Source organism: Pipistrellus kuhlii, unplaced genomic scaffold (genome assembly GCF_014108245.1).
Source record: "Pipistrellus kuhlii isolate mPipKuh1 unplaced genomic scaffold, mPipKuh1.p scaffold_m20_p_5, whole genome shotgun sequence".
NCBI classification, from domain to species: domain Eukaryota; kingdom Metazoa; phylum Chordata; class Mammalia; order Chiroptera; family Vespertilionidae; genus Pipistrellus; species Pipistrellus kuhlii.
The window spans coordinates 10,148,225-10,170,330 of NW_023425551.1; the positions used below are offsets into that span (position 1 = coordinate 10,148,225).

Below are 22,106 nucleotides of genomic sequence, written 5' to 3' on the forward strand. Positions count from 1 at the left end.
TGTGAATAATACTGGAGAAACAGACCATTTCAAATGAGTTATTGAATAAAGTGTAATAAAACTAAGTCATGGAATAGAGCATTTATTTATTTTTTAGTAAGGAACTAAAAATGCCTGGAAGATACATCAAGAAGAGAATTATCTATCAAGTGAATTAAGAATATTCTCCAAACTAAGCTGGTCCACCTAAAAGTTCTTCAGGAGAAGCCAACTTTTAATCACCATTGAGATCTAATGTTAGGGGTTACTTTCAGGGGACAAAAAGAGTAAATACCACCTTTAAAAGAATTTTTCAGGAGAGAAAATGGTCAGTTAACCCTCTAGTGCCAGATTCTTTTGTACACAGGAGGAACACGGGTCTGAGTATTAAAGTCACCTAAATTTGAGCTGATAAAGAATTAATACACTGCACACTTCCTCTTAATTCTTTTATTTAGAGAGAACACACATTTAAATCATGGAACACAATATCAATACAGAATAAAGGGGAATTAAGTTGAATTGTTATATTTTGTTTAAATAAATATATTAAAAGTAAAGGTAGATTAATATACTCACTAATGACACAAGTAACTAAGTTTCTAATTGGCTGTTATACTGCTTGATTTTTAAGATTATAATAACCTATATATATTAATTAGGTGGCAGTAGATACAAAGCATTTTAAACACTTTTTGAATTGTATAGTATACTATAAGCAGTTTATTATACAGCATTCCATCATTCTCGTGACCTCAATTTAAAAGTAGAAGGCAAGCTGGACACCAGCAATCCACATTACATAAATTACCCACCAGTACTCAGGTGTAAAATCTATTATGTGGGGTGGTTTTTTTTTAATAGAAATAAATTTTGAATGTCAGCTATTTTTGGCTTAGGACTTCTCAGCTTTGCCACTAATTAGCTATCTAAGTCTGTTCCTCAGTTGCTTCATTTTTATAACAGGAGGATTGGACTAGATTTTGTCTAAGTATCTACTGAGGCCTAGTATTTGCAGTTTCTTGCTGTCCTGTCAAAAGTTTAACTCCTTTGATTTTCAAAATGAACTTTCAAGGTGATTTTCACCAACTTCCTTCTAATTCATGATTATCCTTTTCAAAGCCTTTGTCTAAATCCTTCAGAGTTCCCAGCATCTCCATTAACCCCTTACTTCCACATGTGTTTACAATGACCAAAACAAAGTTCACTATGTTGGTGTGGAAGGCATTCTCTACCCAAGGAAGATTATAACCTAAGTGAATATTTAATTTAGTACTCATCACCAATATGAGTTTCGTTGAAGTCTCTGTCTCAATCTTCATCATAACCTACACTATTGTCCCTCAAACACTCCCCACCTTTCTAAGTTCCCTATATTTATATAACGGAAAAACCTGAAAAGATTTTTCAGACAACTGTCATTTAAGTGACTTGTTTACATAATTCTTAAATAGTCCATGTTCTTTGAAATCTCCTGTAAGGCAAGGCATCAAGTATTTCAAAAGGCAGCCACTTCCTTTTATACTTTCTAAAACAGTTTAAGTTCTAACAACTTAAAAATCAAATTGTCAATTTTTCTTTTTACTATTATTTTCACAGGTACAGAACAAGATGAACCTAAATGTCCACTTTTCTTAACTTTCCACCATACTCATAAAACCTTTGATTCATTCTAACACACCTATCAATGCACTTGGCAAGAATGAATAAAATGGCAAGCAGCAAAATCTCATGCCAGAACACTGGAGAAATTTTATGGGAAGCACACACACACACAACTTTACAAAAGTTGGAAATACTATTAATTTCCAACAAGCAATGATCAAACTGGGACTTTCATGCCAGAAGTCCTGTTCAGTCAAAATCACGATTGGTAAGAACAAGAGGTGCCACCAGTGTCCAAACATAGAGTACGAGGCCAATCCAACTCGAAGAGATTTTCACCCAGACAGCTGTCCACTGACTCTTCATCTCATGAGAAGGCTCATACCTGAAATTCAAAGAAAACAAAGGAGAGGTGTCGAATGAGCCATCAAGCTACTTCATTACTTCCGAAGTGTTCTTTGTATGCAGTTTGTGATAACAGATCCTATAGGTCCTGACTAATCTGTTGCCTTGTTTTTCATACTAACTTTAATAATGTAAAGCTAAAAAGCAGTAATTTTCTTTAAAGGAGTAAGAGGCAGGCATCTAAAGTAGTTTTTTTACATAACACTCTGAGGCTTTCTGTGTATTTCTAGCTTAGTGGTTACGACAGCAGAGAAATGGAGTGTAACTTCTAGATAAGTAAGATGTTATAACACAGAAGACAAAGAATATAATCTGTTCAAAATACATACGGGGAACTCACCTCTCTCCCTCATCCCCCTCTCAGATTTAAGACTGGGAAGGATATACATCCCAAACCTAGCTGATTTTTCTGTTAATGAAACATAGCAAGTATACTTTTGATCTAAAGTCTAACATTTACTTTTATTACCTATGAGCCAAAGCTGTGAATTACTGAGAACTATGTGGATTCTTACAACCTACTATGTTGGTTCTGTAGAAACTTTTTTAATGTTCAATTTTCAATAGTAAATGCCAGTAAAGGCTGCTCTCAAAGAAATGAAGCAGATTAATTTTTTGCTGGTACTTAGTCTTATTACAAGTTAAAGGTACTATACATTAAAAACAGAACTGGCCGGGACCGGTTTGGCTCAATGGATAGAGCGTCGGCTTGGGGACTGAAGGGCCCGGTCAAGGGCATGTACCTTGGTTGCGGGCATATCCCCAGTAGGGGGTGTGCAAGAGGCAGCTGATCAATGACTCTCTCTCATTGATGTTTCTAACTATCTCTCTCCCTTCCTCTCTGTACACAAATCAATAAAATATATTTTTAAAATAAATAAAATTAAAAAAAAATAAAAAATAAAAACAGAACTGCCCAAAACATACAGTTCACCTTGAACCTTATATCAAATCTTTCAGTAATCATTTGGACAAAATTTGAATTTTCAAAAATAATATAAATTGCTATGTTCCTCTCATAAGAAAAAGATTTATGGATTAGTTTTGAAGTAACAATAATAATTAAAAAAGCATAAATTCGTTTTTAAAGAGGTTCTATGGACCCATCTACATTAATGTATTCACACTTTAATTTTAAAGCCTTAACGACAAGGTTTGAACAAACCAGGAGACATATCTTTGACTGTATTTTGTCGGGAATTTAAAAAGTAATAAACTATTGGATAAACTACCAACATGAATTTCTATAGGAAATGTTAGTTTCATGAAGATATATTTTAATCTCTACAAGATTTAGAAATATTTCAATGTTATCACAAAAGCACGGAAAGAAAGTGCATTTCGCACACTAATATCTCATTCATTTCGCTGTAGTTTTGAAATACACTGAAGGATAAAAAGTACTTCACACCATATTTTGCAATGGCATTAAGAAAGCTATACACAGAGTTTCACAAGAGGTAAGCACCTGTACCAGTTGGTAAGGGTCATCATGATGTAAAGGGAAGCCAGGAAAAGCATGAAGTGGAAGAAGGAGTAACTGTAAGTGACCCCATCCCTTTCGTTATCTACAGCGCGGTGAACGTCATCTCCATCCTCCAGTGACCCGTCATTTCTGGGTCCACCATCTTCTATTAGTGTGGATTCATCACTTGTTAGAGTCAGTTTATTCACCTGACTGTTGTTCGAAGTGCGGATGCTAAAAGGAAAGACCGTTTAGGAAGAGAAGAAAAACGGCATTAAAATGATTTATAAATGAATATACTTCTTGTCAAAAAATTCCATATTTTTCTTACCTTGAGTAAAACACACACAATAGAAAGAGGATTAGTCCAATAATTCCTTGAGCATGCCACCACTGAACAGACTCTCCCTCCTTTGGGACAATTCTTGTTGTATTGTACCCAATTATGCTTAGCAGACTTGGGTTGCAATTTGTTTCTGCAATGTAAAATTAAGATTATAACATAATTGAATATTCAAATTAGTATCCACCACCAATCTGAATATTAGAATAGTTAAAACATTATTTTTTCAAGGTATAATTGTAGTTCTTTTTAATTCTTTATACCCTTACAAAAAAAAAAAAGGTTTTCTGAAAAAGGGCAGAAGTATAACAAAATATTTTAAGACAAATTGTATTTATATTAATAATGAAACCTTCCAAGTTTCATATTGTTAGTTTTATAGCAGTGCTTGGAAAAGTTAATTTCATTTTCAACCTCAGGCAGAGCTGAGAAATATTAGTAAGCTCTCAAAGTATAAATGAATCTCTAGCTGACTTAGGAATTCAGGTGTTCTACACCAAAATTCACTGGCTTTTTACTCTATATTGTGATATATCAATAGTGACTAGGAATTTTATCAATCTGTCAAAGTACATTGTTATAAAAGAAATAGCTTACACATAATACCAATTATTAGAATGCTAGCAAATGCTTTGTGTCAATAATTACCTGATGCTTATTCAGTTTTTAACTGTTCTAACATAAAATTAAAGTAGGGTTGGGAAAGTATTCAGTGAAGTTTCCAAAAAGTCTGTGTGGGTTATTTTGTGTTTTGTTTTTTTTTCCTGAAAACTAATTCCTCAACCATTTTTTCACCTCAAATGACATATATTACTTCTATTCCCATGAAATGCAATGTAACTAACCTATAAAGATATTCATTACAAAGCTCAATTATATTCACTTACAAGGTAGTAATAGATTTTAAAAAATCTTCAGTGAAAAAAACTGTAGTCTACAACTGAATTAATATTTTATTTCTTCAACGGAATCCATATTTCTTCCTATTTATCATATAAACTGTGCAAATTAGGTATATTTCTTGTCATGTTCATGTAATTTCTTATAATTCTGTTAGTGAAAAAAACTAAGAAGTATATAGCAATACATTAAACATGGAAATGGAATTATTTCCATACTCTATTCCTCTAGGAATACAATTGTCTTCTCTACCCACCATAACAGCCAGTCCCCTTTACCCAATTTGCCCTCCCTCTGGCACCCATTGCCCTCTGGTCACCACCAATCTATTGTCTGTGAGTTTGTTGTTTTGACATTCCACATATGAGTGAAATCATGCATTTGTCTTCATCTTTAAATAGTTTAATTTCACAAAATGACCATCTCTGGAAAAAATAAAAGTTGCAGGATTACAAAAAAATAAAGGCAAGCAAACAAAACATACCTGGTTCATTGGTCATAGCAGACCATGTCAAATACATTGTGTAGACTGTAATCACTGAAGATTGTAATAAACCAGACCTTGGTTGTGATTCCTACAAGAAATAAACAGTGAAGATAAATATTCTAACATCATCTAAAATTTAGAAAAACTCGGAAAAGTAGAAGTTTCATACAAACTATTAAATAAAAAGCATACTTGGATTTTTGGCAGTATAGACATTATAGAAGCACCAAGGCAGAGGAGCATGTTGACACTGATGAATGCCTTGTTTTCTGAACAACCAGCTGGATGAGTATAGTAAACAAAGAACAGGATGATAGCAACTAAAGACAGCAGATAATTCAGAGCTGTAGCTGATAACAAAGCTGTGGAAGAAATATAATTGGACAATTAGATTTTATCACAAATGCAAGAAACTGCCTTATCTTGTTTTACTTCTATTTAAGCAACTAACATTATGAGCAATATGCAGGCTATAAAAGGAGGAAATATTCTGAACTTCATAACAGAATAGTTTTATACTCTTTACATATAGCTCACTGCTATTATGTTTTCAAGTTAGTAGCATACTAATATGATTGGTTTTAAAGAGTGATAACTAGCTGAAACTGGTTTGGCTCAGTGGATAGGGCATCGGCCTGGGGACTGGATGGTCCCAGGTTCAATTCTGATCAAGGGCATGTACCTTGGTTGCAGGCACATCCCCAGTGGGTGGTGTGCAAGAGGCAGCTGATGGATTCTCTCTCATCAGCATTTCTAACTCTATCCCTCTCTCTTCCTCTCTGTAACAAATCAATAAAATATATTTAAAAAAAAAAAAATGATAACTAGCCCGGCCAGTGTGGCTCAGTGGTTGAGCATCAACCTATGAACCAGGTGGTCACGGTTCCATTCCAGGTCAGGGTATATGCTCAGGTTGCAAGCTCGATTCCCAGTGGAGTTGTATAGCAGGCAACCGATCATATAATATTTTTTGTATGTATAGGTGTGTGTGTGTGTGTGTGTGTGTGTGTATTTATTTATTTTATTTATTTAAACTGCTCCACTGTGGCAGTGTACCTGCTGTAGACCAGAGAGGTCAGACTAGAGAAAAAATGGTAACTGTATCAATAGACCTTATAAAAGTTACATATGCTAAAAATTATTTTCAAAATACAGAAAACAAAAACTAGAAGGGGAATATTACTTAAGGTTTGTTTTAATCTTTATTTTCCCCCATCACCATTTACCCTCACCCCCTATAGCCTCTTCCACTCTGCCCCCTATAATCTCCACACTGTGGCTGTGTCCATGAGTTCTTTCTCCCTTTTTAATTTTTTTTTGCTTAATCCCTCTTCCGCTAACACCCTTCACCCACCCATCAGAGCTGTCTGCTTGCCGTTTTGCTTGGTAGTCCCGTTTGTTCATTATATTCCACATATAATGTTCATACTATAGTACTTGTCTTTCTCTGATTGGCTTATTTCACTTAGCATAATGGTCTCCAGGTCCATCTATGCTGTCACAAAGAGTTAAAATTTTCTTCCTTTGTACAACTTAGTAATATTCCATTTATAAACTTGGAATGCTTCCAAATCTTAGCTATTTTAAGTAACACTTCAATGAATATAGGTGTATATGCTTTTGAATTAGTGTTTTGGGCTTCTTCAGGTAAATTCCCAGCAATGGAATTGCTTGGTCACAAGGCAGTTCCATTTTTACTTTTTTGAGGTTATTCCATACTGCTCCCATCTTCAAAATTAAGCTATCTTGAAGATATTCTGTACAACAAACACTTACCTGCATACCAACATCTTGAGTTTCCTTCTTCCATTTTTTCAACCCATGATTCATTCCATGAATGGGCAAAATCAATCAGTAAGACAAGCTGTATGAGGATGAAACAAAAGGCGCCTGCCATGCCGACATAAAACCACACTGAAAGAGAAAAAACAACAACAATATACAAATAAGTGACCGGTTCAGTTTTATTATTTGTCACTATCGTAATACACAAAAGGGGAAATACAATTTTACAATACATAAATGCTTTGATTTTGCCAACTGGGAGAAAAGGTAAACAAAACAAACAAATAGTTATAGTTCCAGGCAATTCTTTAACTTTCTTTAAAAAATATCAATATCACACAATTTTAAAAATATGTTTCTTACCAGTTGTAAAAGTTCCTTCTGGAATGAAGAAAGCCCCAATAATAATTGCTATTGCTGCAGAAAATTTAAAGAACCAGAATCTAAAAGAACAGGAAATACGATTTTTTATTAATAAATAAGTCATTCAATAAATGTCATATATAAAATCTTTTAAAAGCACCTTGAATAGCTTTAATTCATGTTACTGTTCTATTTTTTTCTGATGATACCCAGAGAATGAGAAGCGAAGACTACTATGTACACTGTTTTAGGACAATTTTAAGGAAAATATTTTTATATTTAATTGGTTACAATAAAATGAGACTCAGTTCCATTTCACATGTTAATTTTATGTAATAAGTGCAATAATATGTGAAAATATAATGTACATTGTACAACTAGGTAAGTTTGTATTCATTGGTTGCTTTTCATTTGTGCCCTGACCCAAGATAAAACTTGCAATCTGGTGTATCAGGACAAGCTCTAATCCAACTGAGCTACCTGGCCAGAGCCTTTGATGCTGTTCTAACTCACAGTACGAAAGTAATAAGCACCGTTATCAGTACAAAAACACAGTCTGTAGCTCATTTTTTAAAACCAGAACAGCCAAGTGAAAAGTACTTAAGCCAATGTACTAAATCAAAGCAGATGACTGGGAACTGTTTGCTATTTCACCTCATGCTGAGCTAGATCAGTGGAACACTGTCTTAGTAGAAAGGTTTTAAGAAGAAAGAACTGCAGAGTCCTACCCTAACAGAATACCTAACAAAGAACTGATTTATACAGAAAGGGTTTTAAGCAAATCTGTACACACACTTAACATGTTATAAGAAAAAAAATACCTGTTATTCTACTTACAGCACAAGCACACATTCACCAGTGCCCAGTAAAACAAACATGAGTGCCACAATAAAATTTTTAAAAAAAAGCATTTTTGCTTTAAAAAGCACACAGCACAGCCAGGCCTGCATGGCTCAGTGATTGAGCATCAACCTATGAATCAGGAGGTCACAGTTCAATTCCTGATCAGGGCACATGCCTGGGTCATAGAATCAATCTCGTGTGGGATGCACAAGAGGCAGCCGATCAATGATTTTCATCACTGATGTTTTTCTCTCTCACTCCCCCTCTCCCTTTCGGAAATCAAATAAAATACACACACACACACACACACTTTAAAAAGCACACAGCACATAACACTTCAGCTTTAGGGGAGTAATCATGGAAGTTCTAAGATTATATCTACTAGGATAGTCTTGTATCTATAATAATAAAAGCGTAATATGCTAAATAGACCAGATTTCCTTCGTGATGAAGCTGGGCTGCGAGAGAAGCCCAGGCCCCTGGTGCCTGGCGGTGGCCAGAGGGAAACAGTGGTGCGCAGCCAGGAGAGGAAGGCCTACTCTTGCACGAATTTCATGCATTGGGCCTCTAGTTCATCTATGCAATGTTTTTTCAAAAATGCTTGAGAGAGATTTCTAGAAACAGTGGGGCTCCATTAGGACCAGCAGAAGATATAATGACACAAGGACTGCACATGTAAGACTAGGAATTGATTGTCACATGTAGCTTTTAGGTCAAGAACATCTCTTCTCAGTTGATTCCAGTCTATTACCAAGATTAGCTGTGATAATAGGAGCTCCAGAAATGTCAAGGCAGGCGCCTGGCTTCAGTAATGCCCACATAAACAATTCCCAACAGTCAAAACTCCATTGAGAACTGAAACTTGAATGTATACGAAAAGCTCCCAGTGCACAATATTCATGCAAAGCCTTCCAGAACAAAGAGGGCTGATAATGGTGCTGATGGTGGTTGCAGACAAGCCACCGTGTATGCTGTGGAAAGCGTCCAGGTGGAATGCTGGATGTGGGCTTGCTCCAGAGCCTGACTCAAAGTCCCTGGAGAGGTGTCTACTGACACACAAGGGTTTTCAGGATAACCAGGTCCCAGGAAAAGTCAGGTGGTTTTTTGACCCATTAATACTTTACTTAACATTAATGAAGAGTGGCAGAACAGAGCTAGTCTTTCCAGGATGTATTCTTCTGTCATTAGCCAACGCCTCTCCTAATATATCTGGCTGCTGCTCTCCAGAACAACGTCATTGCCTGGAGGTGGGACACAGTGCCACAGATTGTTCTGGAAAGCCAGCAAAGAGGATGATTTGCACAATGAAGTTACCACTAAACCATTGTGTAAGTCCAGTCCCCAGGCTTCTTCTGTTCTGTAGTCCACAAATATTTCTTTAAAAGCCAGAAAAATCGGTCAATATCGATAGCATGTCAAATATGTCATCAGCCACTTCGTCTTTATGGTGCTATAAAGTTGTTGTGAAAGCCACCATGTTACATCCAGGAATCCGCTCCAGCAGCTCTTCATCAATATATTTTTCTACCAAAGAAATATATTCATTAAAAATAGGCATGCAGGCCAGTTTAGTCTCTTCTGTGTCTTCGAACTCCTGGTAGTAGTTGTCCATAACGTTTCTCTGTCATAACTGGAACTCCACAATAATGTCCTTAAAATATCCAACCACAGCATCAAATTCTGCACAGAGGCAGAAGAGAAAGCACGGAGTTCTTTCCATCACTGCTGTGGCCGCATCCACTCTGCATGGGGTGGGTGGGTCCGTAAGGTTTCCTATCTCCATCTGCTCCGGAGAGCCCAAATGGCACAGGGAAGCCTCATCACCGAGGCCACAGCCAGCTAGCTCACCGCCAGCTAAAGGCCCAGCCCGGTCAGTGCCTGCATGCCACCCTAACCTCAAGAAAAGAAAACTATAGACTAATTTCCCTGTTAAGTAAATAAGCAATTGCAAATACTAAATTTATTTTTTTTAAACTTATTAGGGGAGACAGGGGGAGAGATAAAAATTTAACATTTTCAAACAGAGTACCAGAAATGGTGTTCTATATTATAGGAGAATAATGAAAGGGACCCTGAAATTTCCTTCTAGGTTGTTCAGTACAACCAAACATTTAGAAAGGTAATCAATCACTGTGTTTAGGAATGAAGTTTTTCGTTTTGGCTACATTGTATGTCTAAGGAACTGAGTTCTATTTTATGTAGTAGTTAAAGTACATACCAAAGGAATAAGCTTCTTGTTACTAGTCACAGATGTGGTGATTCCGTTTAAGATGAAAATATAAAACATGATGTATCAGAGATTATACCAATAAATGAACGAAGGCTTACATTTAATGTTTATGTTTCCAAAGAGTGACATTCTCAAGTAGACAAGAAAATATTCTTACTTTGTCATTCATGAATAACAAAATATTCTATAATAAATTGTTTAAGTTTATTTGGCTTTAATGTTTATTTAGATAGATTCAAAATTACTGGTAACAGGCTACCCAGACTTCTATATTAAAGCTTACAGTCATGCATCATGTAACAACATTTAGGTCACCAATAGATTAACAACCTATAGGACAATGGTTCCATAAGATCATAACGGAGCAGAAAAATTCATATGGCCTAATCTAATAACATTATAGCTGAGGTAATGTTGTAGTGAAACACATCACTCAAGTGTTTGTGGAAATGTTGGTGTAAACAAAACTATTATGCTGTATAAAAGTACAGCCCATATTAGTACAATCATGTATAGCACATAAACTAGATAATGCTAATAGAGAACTGTTTCTGGCTTATATCCTATATAACAAAAACCTAATATGCAAATCGACCAAACAGCAGAACAACCGGTGGAATGACTGGTCGCTATGACACATACATACTGACCAACAAGGGGAAGACACTCAACACGAGAGCTGCCCCCAGCCCGCAGACCCCAGGCCACCCAAAGTGGTACCAGGAGAGGGTCCCCTGATCGCCTTGCTAGTCACCCCATAGATCAGTCCTGATTGCCAGCCTGGCCTAGAGACCCTACTTGTACACAAATTTCGTGCACCGGGCCTCTGGTATTTACTATAATATACTTTTTAAAAACATTTTTAAATTATAGTTGACATACAATATTATATTAGTTTCAAGGAATGCTATACTCTTTATTATTGTAGTCTTTTCTATTTACAAAAACAAGTTTTCCTGTAAAACTGTTGTTACGACAGCAGCAGCCTCATATCTCTCATGTTTACCATGTCTCTTGACTGCAACATTTTATCTCATGTTTGACTTAATCTTGTGTTATTTTACATTCAGTGCAGCCTAAGTGTACAGTATTCATCAAGTTTATCTACAGTACTGTCCTAGGTCTTCACATTCACTCACTACTCACTCCGACACCTTGAGCAATTCCAGTCCTGCAAACTGCATTCATGATTAATTGTACCATTTTTTATCTTTTATTCTATGTTTTTACTGTACTGTTTAGATTTGTTTAAATACACAAGTACATATGTATAACTGCTTACAGTATTAATAAGTACAATAACATGCTATACAGGTTTATAGCCTAGCTACATCATATAGCTTAGTTGTGTAGCAAGCTATACTACGTATATAGGTTTGTGTAGGTGCACCCTATGATGTTCGCTGTTCTCGCAACAATAAAATCGCCTAACAACACATTTCTCAGAATGAAATGTATCCCGTCATCAAGCAGCATTTGGCTATATTAGGAAACTTACCCATTGTGTATTGCAGCTCTAGGATCACTGCTGCTCTTCACTTTGATCATCAACAGAGAGAGCAGAAGATAGAACATAGCCAAGCCAAAGCACAAACGGTATACAGCTTTGTAGCCAACCAGAATATTACAAGGGACGACACCTTTCTCATTCTCACAAAATCCAGGGATCTAATACAACAAAACAAGAGTCTGTGATCTAGAATTTTTTCAAGTAAAACATAAAATTTCTCTGTAATCAAGTAGTTTAAGTAAAAACTTAGAAAATTAAAGTTTGCTTTTCAGTTAATACTAAGTATGTAATCAAGGTAAGTCTAGAACATTTTTATAGCTAGAATTTAATTCATTTTTCACTTTATGTGAGCACATGATAAACTACAAATGCAAGTCCTAGAGAGAATATTTATTTTGACTTGCAGACTTATTCTGAATTTTCTAAAACTTGCATTCTGCTGTGATATACTGAATTACCTATTTAGGAAGAGAAAAATATAATCAATAAAAGTTTAAAGAATTATATGATTTGTAATGGATCCAAATCATATTCTCTTTAGGGTTTAAAACCCTAAAGAGAATAATGATGGCTTTTCAAAAACAATGCTATGTAAATAACAACTGGTATTTCTGATAATGAATAAATTCAGATTTTATTTTTTAACTTAGAATCTTGAAAAAGACCAATGACCATTTCGGAAAGTCACATTGAAATCAGAATACAAAAAATTTAAAAAATTTAAGTGAAATAACTGGGGGTAGTCCTCAGAGCTATATATACTATTTGCATACACAAGAACTTAAAATTACATTTAAGCTAAGAAGGCACTACAATTCCTTTTGGTAGTTTCTACACAGTCAATAAGCCATTTCTTGGTCTAGTGTAGTCAACTCTGGAATCCATGCTGCTGGAGAAGCCACCATCTCAAATGTTGCACACGTTGTAATAGAAAATGTTGTAATAGAAAAGGAGATCTTACATCAGCAAGTAGAAGCTGAGGTGTATCATATCCTTCACAACCAGTACTGGGGACATGACCCTACATATCATAAGTACTCTAGGAAATACAAATCTTTGATGACCTTCAGAAAGCAGAGAAGTAGAAATATTTCGTGTTAAGAATTTAGATCCACTAGCTAAACTATTATAACCATTGTCAACTGGATCCATTGCAAATCATATGAACACCTCTTGGCATGATTTGCTTATACCCAGGACTTGAAATAACATTAACTGAGCATCCAGCTATGATGTTAACTACTTTCAAATTCATCATAATCTATCTAAATTTTTACCATTATCCTCACCCAAAGCCAACCCCAAGCATACAACTATATGCTTTGAAATGGAGGTTCTCTGACATAAATATTCTCTTTCAGCATCAAATATTCTATTATCATTCATCTTGCTTTGAAGGTAGCTAACCTCTGTATTTCCTCTCTTGATCACCTTCTTCTCCCTCCCTCTTTCTCTCTCACACAGATGAGATCTCTTATCTGTGACTGCTCTCAAAATAAAAATTACTAGACCTCCCCATTCTAAAAAAAATCCTTTCCTTAACTCAGTTCCCTACCAAGACCACCAACTTCACTATAAAACTCCTCAAATCAGCATTTTGTACCCACTGGATACATTTCCTCATGGCCTAATGATTCCTCTCCTACTCCCCTCTAGACCCAACACTCTGAAGAAACTGCTTTCTCAAGTCATGAACTTGTTGTCCAATACTCTCTTTCTGAAGACTGCACAACAATACATTCTCTTGGTTCTCCCTTTTCTTCACTGTTTCTTCAGAGGTCCCTTTTTCTCTACCAAACTCCTTTCTTTTTTAAGTTATATACTCATATTTTCTACTTCCTACTGATTCTCATTTTCTCATATTCATTCTCTCTCTCTCTCTCTCTCTCTCTCTCTCTCTCTCTCTCTCTCTCCCTCCCTCCCTCCCTCCCTCCCTCCCTCCCTCCCCCCACCCCCCCCCATCCCCCATATGTAGTTCAGTACTCCCAAGTCAACATGCCACAAACTATAATAAATTGTATTTTCCTCACTGCTTTTTACAACCTGGCTCTATGAAAAAAAATCTTAAAAATATAACACCCTTTCTTCTTATTACTTTTTTCTGGATTAACAGCAACAGTTTCATCCCAGTCGTCTTAAGACCAGAACCTTGCTATTATTTATAATCCTATCACTGCCGATATTTAAACCCAGAAGTCATTTCTACAATCAAAGACTATTTCAGAACCTCTATACATTCACTTATTAAATTGCTGCAACAGCCTCTACATGTAATTGCTTGACTTCCATCCTAATTATCAGATCGATCTTCCCAAAGCATACATACTAGGTTCAAGAAGCTCTCTATCTTCAGTCAGGTTCCTATTTTTCAATCTCTGAATACAAAAGTTCTATTCATTTTCAGAATGGGCTCTTTTTCTTGACACCCACTGAAATTGGCATTTATTTGGTTAGAATTACTTATTTTCTCTTATTAGCACAGCATATTTTCTATATCACCATCACAGAATAAGACATCTATATTGTCTGTTTTTCCTAAGATTATGAGCAATTAAAATTGAGATTATGTATTATTTTACTTTGTACATTATTCTGCTTCGAATACAAAAAAAAAAATCATTTTCGTGCATACACACACTATAGGTGTAGTTAATTTAAAAAAAAAAAATACTAACCTTATTCAGTTGTTCTTCCATTCCTGGTATTAACATTACACAAGCCACACACACTCCAATAAACAAGAAGAAGACATAGATCAGCCTCGTTATAGTGGAGTTGTTCCCACTAGGGCAGCAGCGGCACAGCAGACACGGGGCACTGCCACACAAACATGGTATCTGAGAGAATAGCAAAAATAAGAATAGTTTAAAATGATGAGGGGAAATTCACATTCTTTCATTAAAAGAGAAAAAGAACTGAAGTTAAGGTAAGTACCAAGGGATAAAAGGTGTTTGGCTCACATGTATTATCTGTAAATTATAACTTAGTGTCATCTGGGTAAAAACTGAACAAAGTCTAACGTAAAAGTGCTTGTCCCTACATCAAGCAAAATGAATAAAATCAGTTAAAACAACAAAGGGGAAAAAATCACCAGCAGCAATCAATGTTTAGCTAAAACAAAGTAAAAGGGGGGAGGGAAACAGAATGGGGATGGAATATTCATGATTACAAGGCCATCCTCAGCTCCCCAGAAATCATACTAGTGATTTCACAAAATTCTGACAAGTCTCAAATACCCCAGAGGAAAAGAAGTAAATTGGTATCCTTATCTTTTCCCTCTTCCGATTTGATGGTAGTGATAATTAGGTAAGATAAGATAAATGAACTGAGGCCAGCTAACTGTCTCTAATGTAACCGAAAGTAAACTCGGGCCAAAACAGAGAAACAGTGCCTTAATCAAGGGAAAAAAGGAAATGAAACAATGATTTTCAGACAAGAGGCACTGTAGGACAGTAATTTCTGAGAGAGGAAACACTATGATTGGCCCATCTTTCTGCCAGGAGTTCCCAGTGCAGGGTATGGGATCCAGGCCGAGACCAGCAGTCTGAGAGTTCAGGGAAATGAAGACAGCTTCACTGGGCAGAATCCTAGAGAAAACTACACAAAATAAGCCCTGGAGATTTGCAGAGGCTTCAACTTGAGTCTTCAGGAGACCTTTGGAATAAATTACCCTTGGGAAGGGGGGGCAGGAAGAGGAGTTGGAATTCCCACCAGCCAGAAAGAAAAATCCTTGTAATCCATAAGGCATTGATTGAGCTATAAGGGTTTACTCATTACTTTGGGGGGGGGGGGGGCGGGGGGAGAATCAGCCATAAACTCAAGGCCACTCCAGTCTCACCTAACAAAGTCTAAAAGCAAATACCAAAAAGATCAAATTCTCTTCAAGTAACTCACCTATATCCAAGAATAAAGCCCAAGAGTACTTTTTAACAGAAGTATTTTCTACTTCCTACTGATTCTGAGGCAAGTATACCTATTCTCACCACTTGTATTCAATAAATATCAGTCGACTATATTTACATAGTTCTATTTCTGGGCTCTCTATTCTGTTCCACTAATCTTTCTATTCTTTTGCCAATACCACACTGTCTGATTACTGCTATAGCTTTATACTAAGTCATGTAGTTGGGTAGTGCCAATCTTCTAGCTTTGCTTTTCAATATTGAGTTGGCTGTTCTGCACCTTCTGTAGCTCCATATAAACTTTAGAATCAATTTGTCAATATCCAAACAATAACTTCCTGGGATTTTGACTGGGAATGCACTGAACCTATAGATCATATTTGAGAAACTGACAGCTTAACAATGAGTCTTATTAATCTATGTCCATTTAAACTTTGCTCATCAGAGTTTTGTTTTCCTCATATTGATCTTGCAAGTATCTAAGTACTTACAAGATTTATACCTAAGTACTTGTGTTGTTTTTGGATGCTAATGTAAATGGTATCATGATAGAAAAGTGATATACTTTTATATATTAACCTTGTATACTGCAACCTTGCTATGATTGCTTAGGGGATCCAATTTTTTATCTTTATTCTTTTGAATTTTCTACATAGATGATAAAGTCATCTGTGAATCTGTATACCTTTTATCTTTTATTTCCTTATCTTATTGCACTAGCTAGAACTACAAGGACAATGTTAAAAAGAAGTGGTGAGAGGAAACATTCTTTGCCTTGTGCCTGATTTTGAGAAAGATTTTAGTTTCTTACCATTAAGTATGTTAGCTGTAGGCTATTGTTGATATTCTTTATCATGTTGAAGAAGTTCCCTCTACTCCTAATTTATTGGAAGTTTTCATGAATAAGGGTATGAATTTTATCAAATGTGTTTTCTGCATCTACTGACGTGATAATGTGATTTTTAAAAACTTGCTAATGTAATGGATTACATTAACTGATTTTCCATTGTTGAGTTAGCCTCCCACACCTATGTTTATAGCAGCTTTATTCATAATTGCCCATGATGTACTTCAGTAAGTACATGAACAAATAAAACGTGGCACATCCAGACAACGGAATATTAATCAGGGCTAAAAAATAAAAAAAATGCTATCAAGCCATGAAAAGACATGAAGAAATCTTAAGAGGATATTACTAAATAAAAGAAATAAATCTGAAATTTATTTATTAATAAATCATAAATACTATATGATTGCCACTGTAAGATATTCAGGAAAAGGGAAAGAACTGGAGACAGTTAAAAAAAAAAAATCAGGGGTTGGGAGTAGGTGAAGGGATGAATAGGCAAGGCAAGGATGATTTTTTAGGGCAATAAATCTATTTTGTATGCTCCTATAATGGTGGATATATGTCATTATATATTTGCCCAAACCCACAGAATGTCCAACAGCAAAAGTTAACCTTTACGTAGACTATAGACTTTGGATGATTGTAATATGTCAATGTAAGTTCATTAATTGTAAAAAATCTACCACCCTGGTGAACATTGATAATCAGGAGGGCTATATATGCATGGGGACAGGGAATACATGGGAAATCTCTGTATCTTCCTCTCAATATTTCAGTGAAACTAAAACTATTCTAAAATATAATCTTTAAAATGAGTATATAAAAATGATAACACATTGATCAGATGGGATATAGCAGAGGAAACCAAGGCTGACTGAGCATTTGAAAACTGACTAATGCAATTCACCACATTAACAGACTAAACACACACACACACTATAATCATCTCAATGGATACAGAAAAAATATTTTAGAAAAAAAATTTACAAAATTCAATTCCCATGATAAACAAATACAGCTTTCTTCAAACAAGGACTAGCATATCCTCAGCTTGATAAAGGGCATTTACAAAAAATCTATAACCATCCAAACTTCCTAGTGAAAATCTGAATGATTCCCCCCAAGATCCAAAACAAGGCAAGGAAGGACACCTGTTCTCACTACTTGTGTTCTCAACCTCACATTGGAGGTTCTAGCCAACATAACAAGGCAAGAAAAATAAAGACAAGATACATACACTGGAAAGTAAAAATAGAGTTTACATGAAGATCCCAAAAGACTTACAAAACGCTTATCAAAATTAAGTGTGACCCACAAAAAAAGAAAATTGATAAGTTGGGCCTCATTAATATTAAGAACTTATCTTTAAAAGGCAGCATTAAGAAAATGGAAAGACAAGCCACAGACTTAAAGGTAGTATTTACAAATCAGGTGTCTAATAATTCATTTGTATCCATAATATAAGGAATTATCAAGCTTAATTAGAAAAAAGGCAAAAACATTTCAACATTAAAAAATATATATATATATACACACACACACACACACACACACACACACATATATATATATATATATATAGACACCCAACATGCACATGGAAAAAGTACTTATTAGTATACAGTTGGCCCTTGAACAAATGGGTATAACCTGTTTTGGTCCACATATATGTGGGTTCTTTCCAATAAATACCCGATACTATTTTTAATCTGAAGCTAGGAGTCCAAGGATGGGCAGGGCTAGCTACATGTATTTACTCACATTTTATTCAGGGGACCTGAGCACCCGTGAGTTTTGGTATCTGCAGGGGTCCTGGAACCAAACCCCTCCAGATGCCAAGGGTAGTTAAGTTTCAGGGGAATCAAAGTCGTACTTGGAGTTTCAACTGCATGGGAGTCAGTGCCCCTAACCAACCCCCCTTGTTCAAGGTTAACTGTACATCATACCAATCCACAATGTCTCTCAAGAATTTAACAGACGTTTCTAAATATGAAAGAATTCAGGGATTATAGCATCCATGATCCTTTTTGAAAATTTTATATGGCAAAATTTGGTCTATTAGGAGATGACATTAAGATTTTTAGGTATCCTTTTTAGCTTTGAACCCACTTAAGTGGAAAGCTTATTAAAACAGGATGCTGAGCCGTAGTCAATGTTTCCAATAAGTTTTCCAGCCTGGGATACCCCGGGGTCTAGGAACACACTAGTTTAGTGCAAAGACTAAGCAACTGTGGCAGTTATGGGCATAAAACATAACAGCCACATATAAAAAAATAGTACAAAGGGATTCTGGTTAAAGGTGGCAGGCTGAATATATGAATTTACTCATGTTCCCTTTAGAAACGTCAGTAGAATGAAAAAGGGATTTTTACTTAACTGATCTAATTTAATAATGTGAATATTTTTAAAAATTTGAATAAATTTTAAATTTGTCAACACCTCTAGGTAAATGAGCCTATTGGCTATTAAGACTGCAGAAGAAATGGATGTGTATATTAAAAGGCAAATTCTCCTTTAACTGCTGTGGAACTGCACTCCAACTCCTCAGGAAGAAAGAGACAAAGGCACCAGGAAGGGACGGAGGAGATGATGGGAGCTGCATGCTACAGATACATCCCTAGACTGGCCACAATCTTCCAGAACCTAAATAACCTTGGCCACCGGACTTCCGTATCTGCCAGGAATCTCATCAGTAGAAGGTAAGAAAACTGCCTGTTACTCTTCCCAATGTACCTTGGAACGGCAGTACGAACACTATCACACATTGTGGTCAATAAAGGTGGAAAACTGAATTTTAAAAACGTATATAGGAATATCATTTTCCCCACACTGTCCACTAAAGCTACCATCTGACTTAAAACACATATACATAACGAAACCTTAAAACTTGTTTCTTTAACCTGTTAATTGTCCTTTAGGTCAAGTTTGCTCATCACTGACCTGGAGATGAAAACAAAATGGAAAACATCTACTCCTCTTTTTAAAGCTTTCCTATATACAAAAAAAATGCCCCCTTGATATCTGGACAAAATCTAACTTTATAATCAAATTACACTATATTCCCCCCTCCCCCCCCAAAAAAACAGCCAATCTTATAATCATCATTTATTATTTTGTAACACATTTTATTACACTATATGTCTCTCGTCAATAGATACAAGTAAATTCCCTAACCCAGATTAAAAAAATAAATACATCTAGTTTCCCTGTCCAATTACAAGAACGACCTGGATTGGAGTAACAATCTCCACTTACTATTTTATTAAAATTCAACATTTATAATTCAAGCCATATTAAGATCTTTTGGAAGGAAAAAAGAATGCAAAATAAAATGCTGGGAAATGTACATGATGTAATTTGGGAAGTCAGACAAGCAAATTGTTAGAAGTGGAAATTAGGATTCATAGGTTAAAGAAATACGATTTGAATCCACATTATCTCACCCCAAATTACAAATATCTTTATTAACTGTAATATCAATGTTTTGTTTCCTTTTTTTTTTTATTTGGGAGCGTGTGGTTATTTTAAACTGATGTTTATTTGTACCACCGAGATCAAGAAATCTTGCCATTAAAATGAAAAAAACGGGTTTCATTCTTTAACAACGCACTCTCAGCAGCTGAGTTTTAAAAACCTATACAGGAATATCATTTTCCTCACCCTGTCCACTAAAGTTACCATCGTTCTGACTTAAAACATAACGAATGCACAGTACGCGTAATGCATTCCAGGTTACACAAGAACGCGCTCTGTGCAGAGACTGCAGGGTGCGCGGCGCCGCAGAGCCGGCCTTTCCAGGCGCCCCATCCCCCGGCGGCTCCGCGTGGGATGTCTCCGCACCAGGCAGGCCGCGGACCCCGTCCCACGACACGATTCCTGATTTCCGGACCCCGTTCCCGCATCGCCACGCCAGCCCGCCGCCCCCGACCGCGGCCTCCGGTCCGGGCGCAGAACAAAGAGGCCGCGGCCCCCGGGGACGCCCCGCGGGGAGGGAGGCCGCGGGGAAGGGGTGCGCGGAGGGAGGGGGCGCCCGGGAAGGAGAGGGCCCGGGGTCTGGGCAGACAGGACAAAACCACCAAGGGGGCGTGCGGGGAGCAGCTTTCCAGACAGACAGGGGAGGGGGATGAGGGGGACGAGGCGGAATGCCATCCGCTGCCTCCCCTCCTCCCATCGGCGCCGCCTCCCATCTCCTCCGCCCTCCGCTCCCCGCGGCCACCGGCAAGCCGCTCGGGGCCAGAATCGGGGCCAGAATCGGAGCCGGCGGGGTCGGGGAAAGAGAAAGGGAAACCGGGGAAGGCAGGCACTCCCTGGGGGGTGCGGGGCGCCGCGCACCCGCCGGTCCCCGCGCACCCGCATCCCCTTCGCCTCCGCCCGCCACGCCGGCCCCCCGCCGGCCGCCCGGCCCGCCTCGCCTCACCCAGCTCGCCACGGAGCACAGCCCCAGGACGCTCCCCATCTCCGCGGCGTCCGGGAGCGGCCGATGCCCACAAAATGGAGACGGCGCCTCGCCCGGTTTTCTCGGGCTTATTTACGATCTGCGAGGCGCTTCCGGCGCAGAGCGTGCCCCGCCCCTCCCGGCGCCACGCCACGCCCCTCCTGACGTCACGTCCTCTGCGGTGAGGGCCCGGGAGGAGGGAGCGCGGTGCTGAGACTGCGCATGCGCGGTCTTGGCGCCGGGCCGACTCTTCCCGGGAGAAGGTTGGAGTCCTAGCCAGTTAGCTCAGTGGGTAGAGCGTCTGCCCATAGGTTGAAAGGTCCGGGCTCCTCGCCCCCATCCCAGGCAGAGAGCCTGAAGGAGGCAGTTCATCAATGATTCCCTTACATCGTTGATGCTTCTCTTTCTCTCCCTCTCCCTGAAAGCAATAAAAGTTAGATGTTAAAATTATTAATAAGCTGAAACCGGTTTGGCTCAGTGGATAGAGCATGGGCCTGTGGACTGAAGGGTCCCGGTTAGGTTCCATTCGGGGGCATGTACCTTGGTTGCAAGCAAGTCCCCAGCAGGGGGTGTGTAAGAGGCAGCTGATTGATGCTTCTCTCTGATCAATGTTTCTAACTTTCTAGCCTCTCTCTTCCTCTCTGTAAAAAATCAATAAAATATATATTTTTTAAATGTTTAAAAAATAACATTAATAATACTTCAGTTTGATAGTGTCTGGCTTACGGTAGCTTGCCACGTGAAGAAAGCAATGGGAGGAAAACTCACCTTTTCTTACTTTTTATTTGAGTGTTAGGAAAAGGCAGAACTGAGGTGGCGGTTGGGTTGCTGTTCCTCTTATTTACAGATTGGGGAGGATTGTTCTCTTTCTCGATGGTCATCCCTCCTACCTCCACTCAGTTCTCATTTTTGTTTTTGTTTTCCCCACTATTGCGCTCCTCCCTCCTTACCTTCTAAGTTTATTCCTGCAGCCCACTGCCTGGGACAAGTTTTATTGTAATATT

General features: G+C 37.6%; 1 protein-coding gene across 1 annotated transcript; it reads right to left on the reverse strand.

Annotated features, from left to right (window-relative positions):
- Positions 1-414: 414 nt before the first annotated feature.
- SERINC1 (serine incorporator 1) lies at positions 415-21,242 on the reverse strand. Its single transcript, XM_036415289.2, has 10 exons — positions 21,085-21,242; positions 14,591-14,752; positions 11,904-12,073; positions 7,333-7,412; positions 6,961-7,098; positions 5,377-5,546; positions 5,182-5,272; positions 3,786-3,930; positions 3,458-3,688; positions 415-1,969 (listed from the first exon to the last, which is right to left on the reverse strand). Exons 1-10 carry the CDS (start codon positions 21,121-21,123, stop codon positions 1,834-1,836), a joined length of 1,362 nt encoding a protein of 453 aa, XP_036271182.1. The 5' UTR covers positions 21,124-21,242; the 3' UTR covers positions 415-1,833.
- Positions 21,243-22,106: the final 864 nt, after the last annotated feature.

Bases quoted from the DNA above. Each gene is read 5' to 3' on its own strand.
- SERINC1 (XM_036415289.2), bottom strand. From the start codon at position 21,123: ATGGGGAGCGTCCTGGGGCTGTGCTCCGTGGCGAGCTGG. The intron at 12,074-14,590 runs GTTAGTATTTTT...TTGTTGTATTAG, and splicing joins TGGAAGAACAACTGAATAAG to ATCCCTGGATTTTGTGAGAA. The intron at 3,689-3,785 runs GTAAGAAAAATA...CTTTCCTTTTAG, and splicing joins TTGTGTGTGTTTTACTCAAG to CATCCGCACTTCGAACAACA.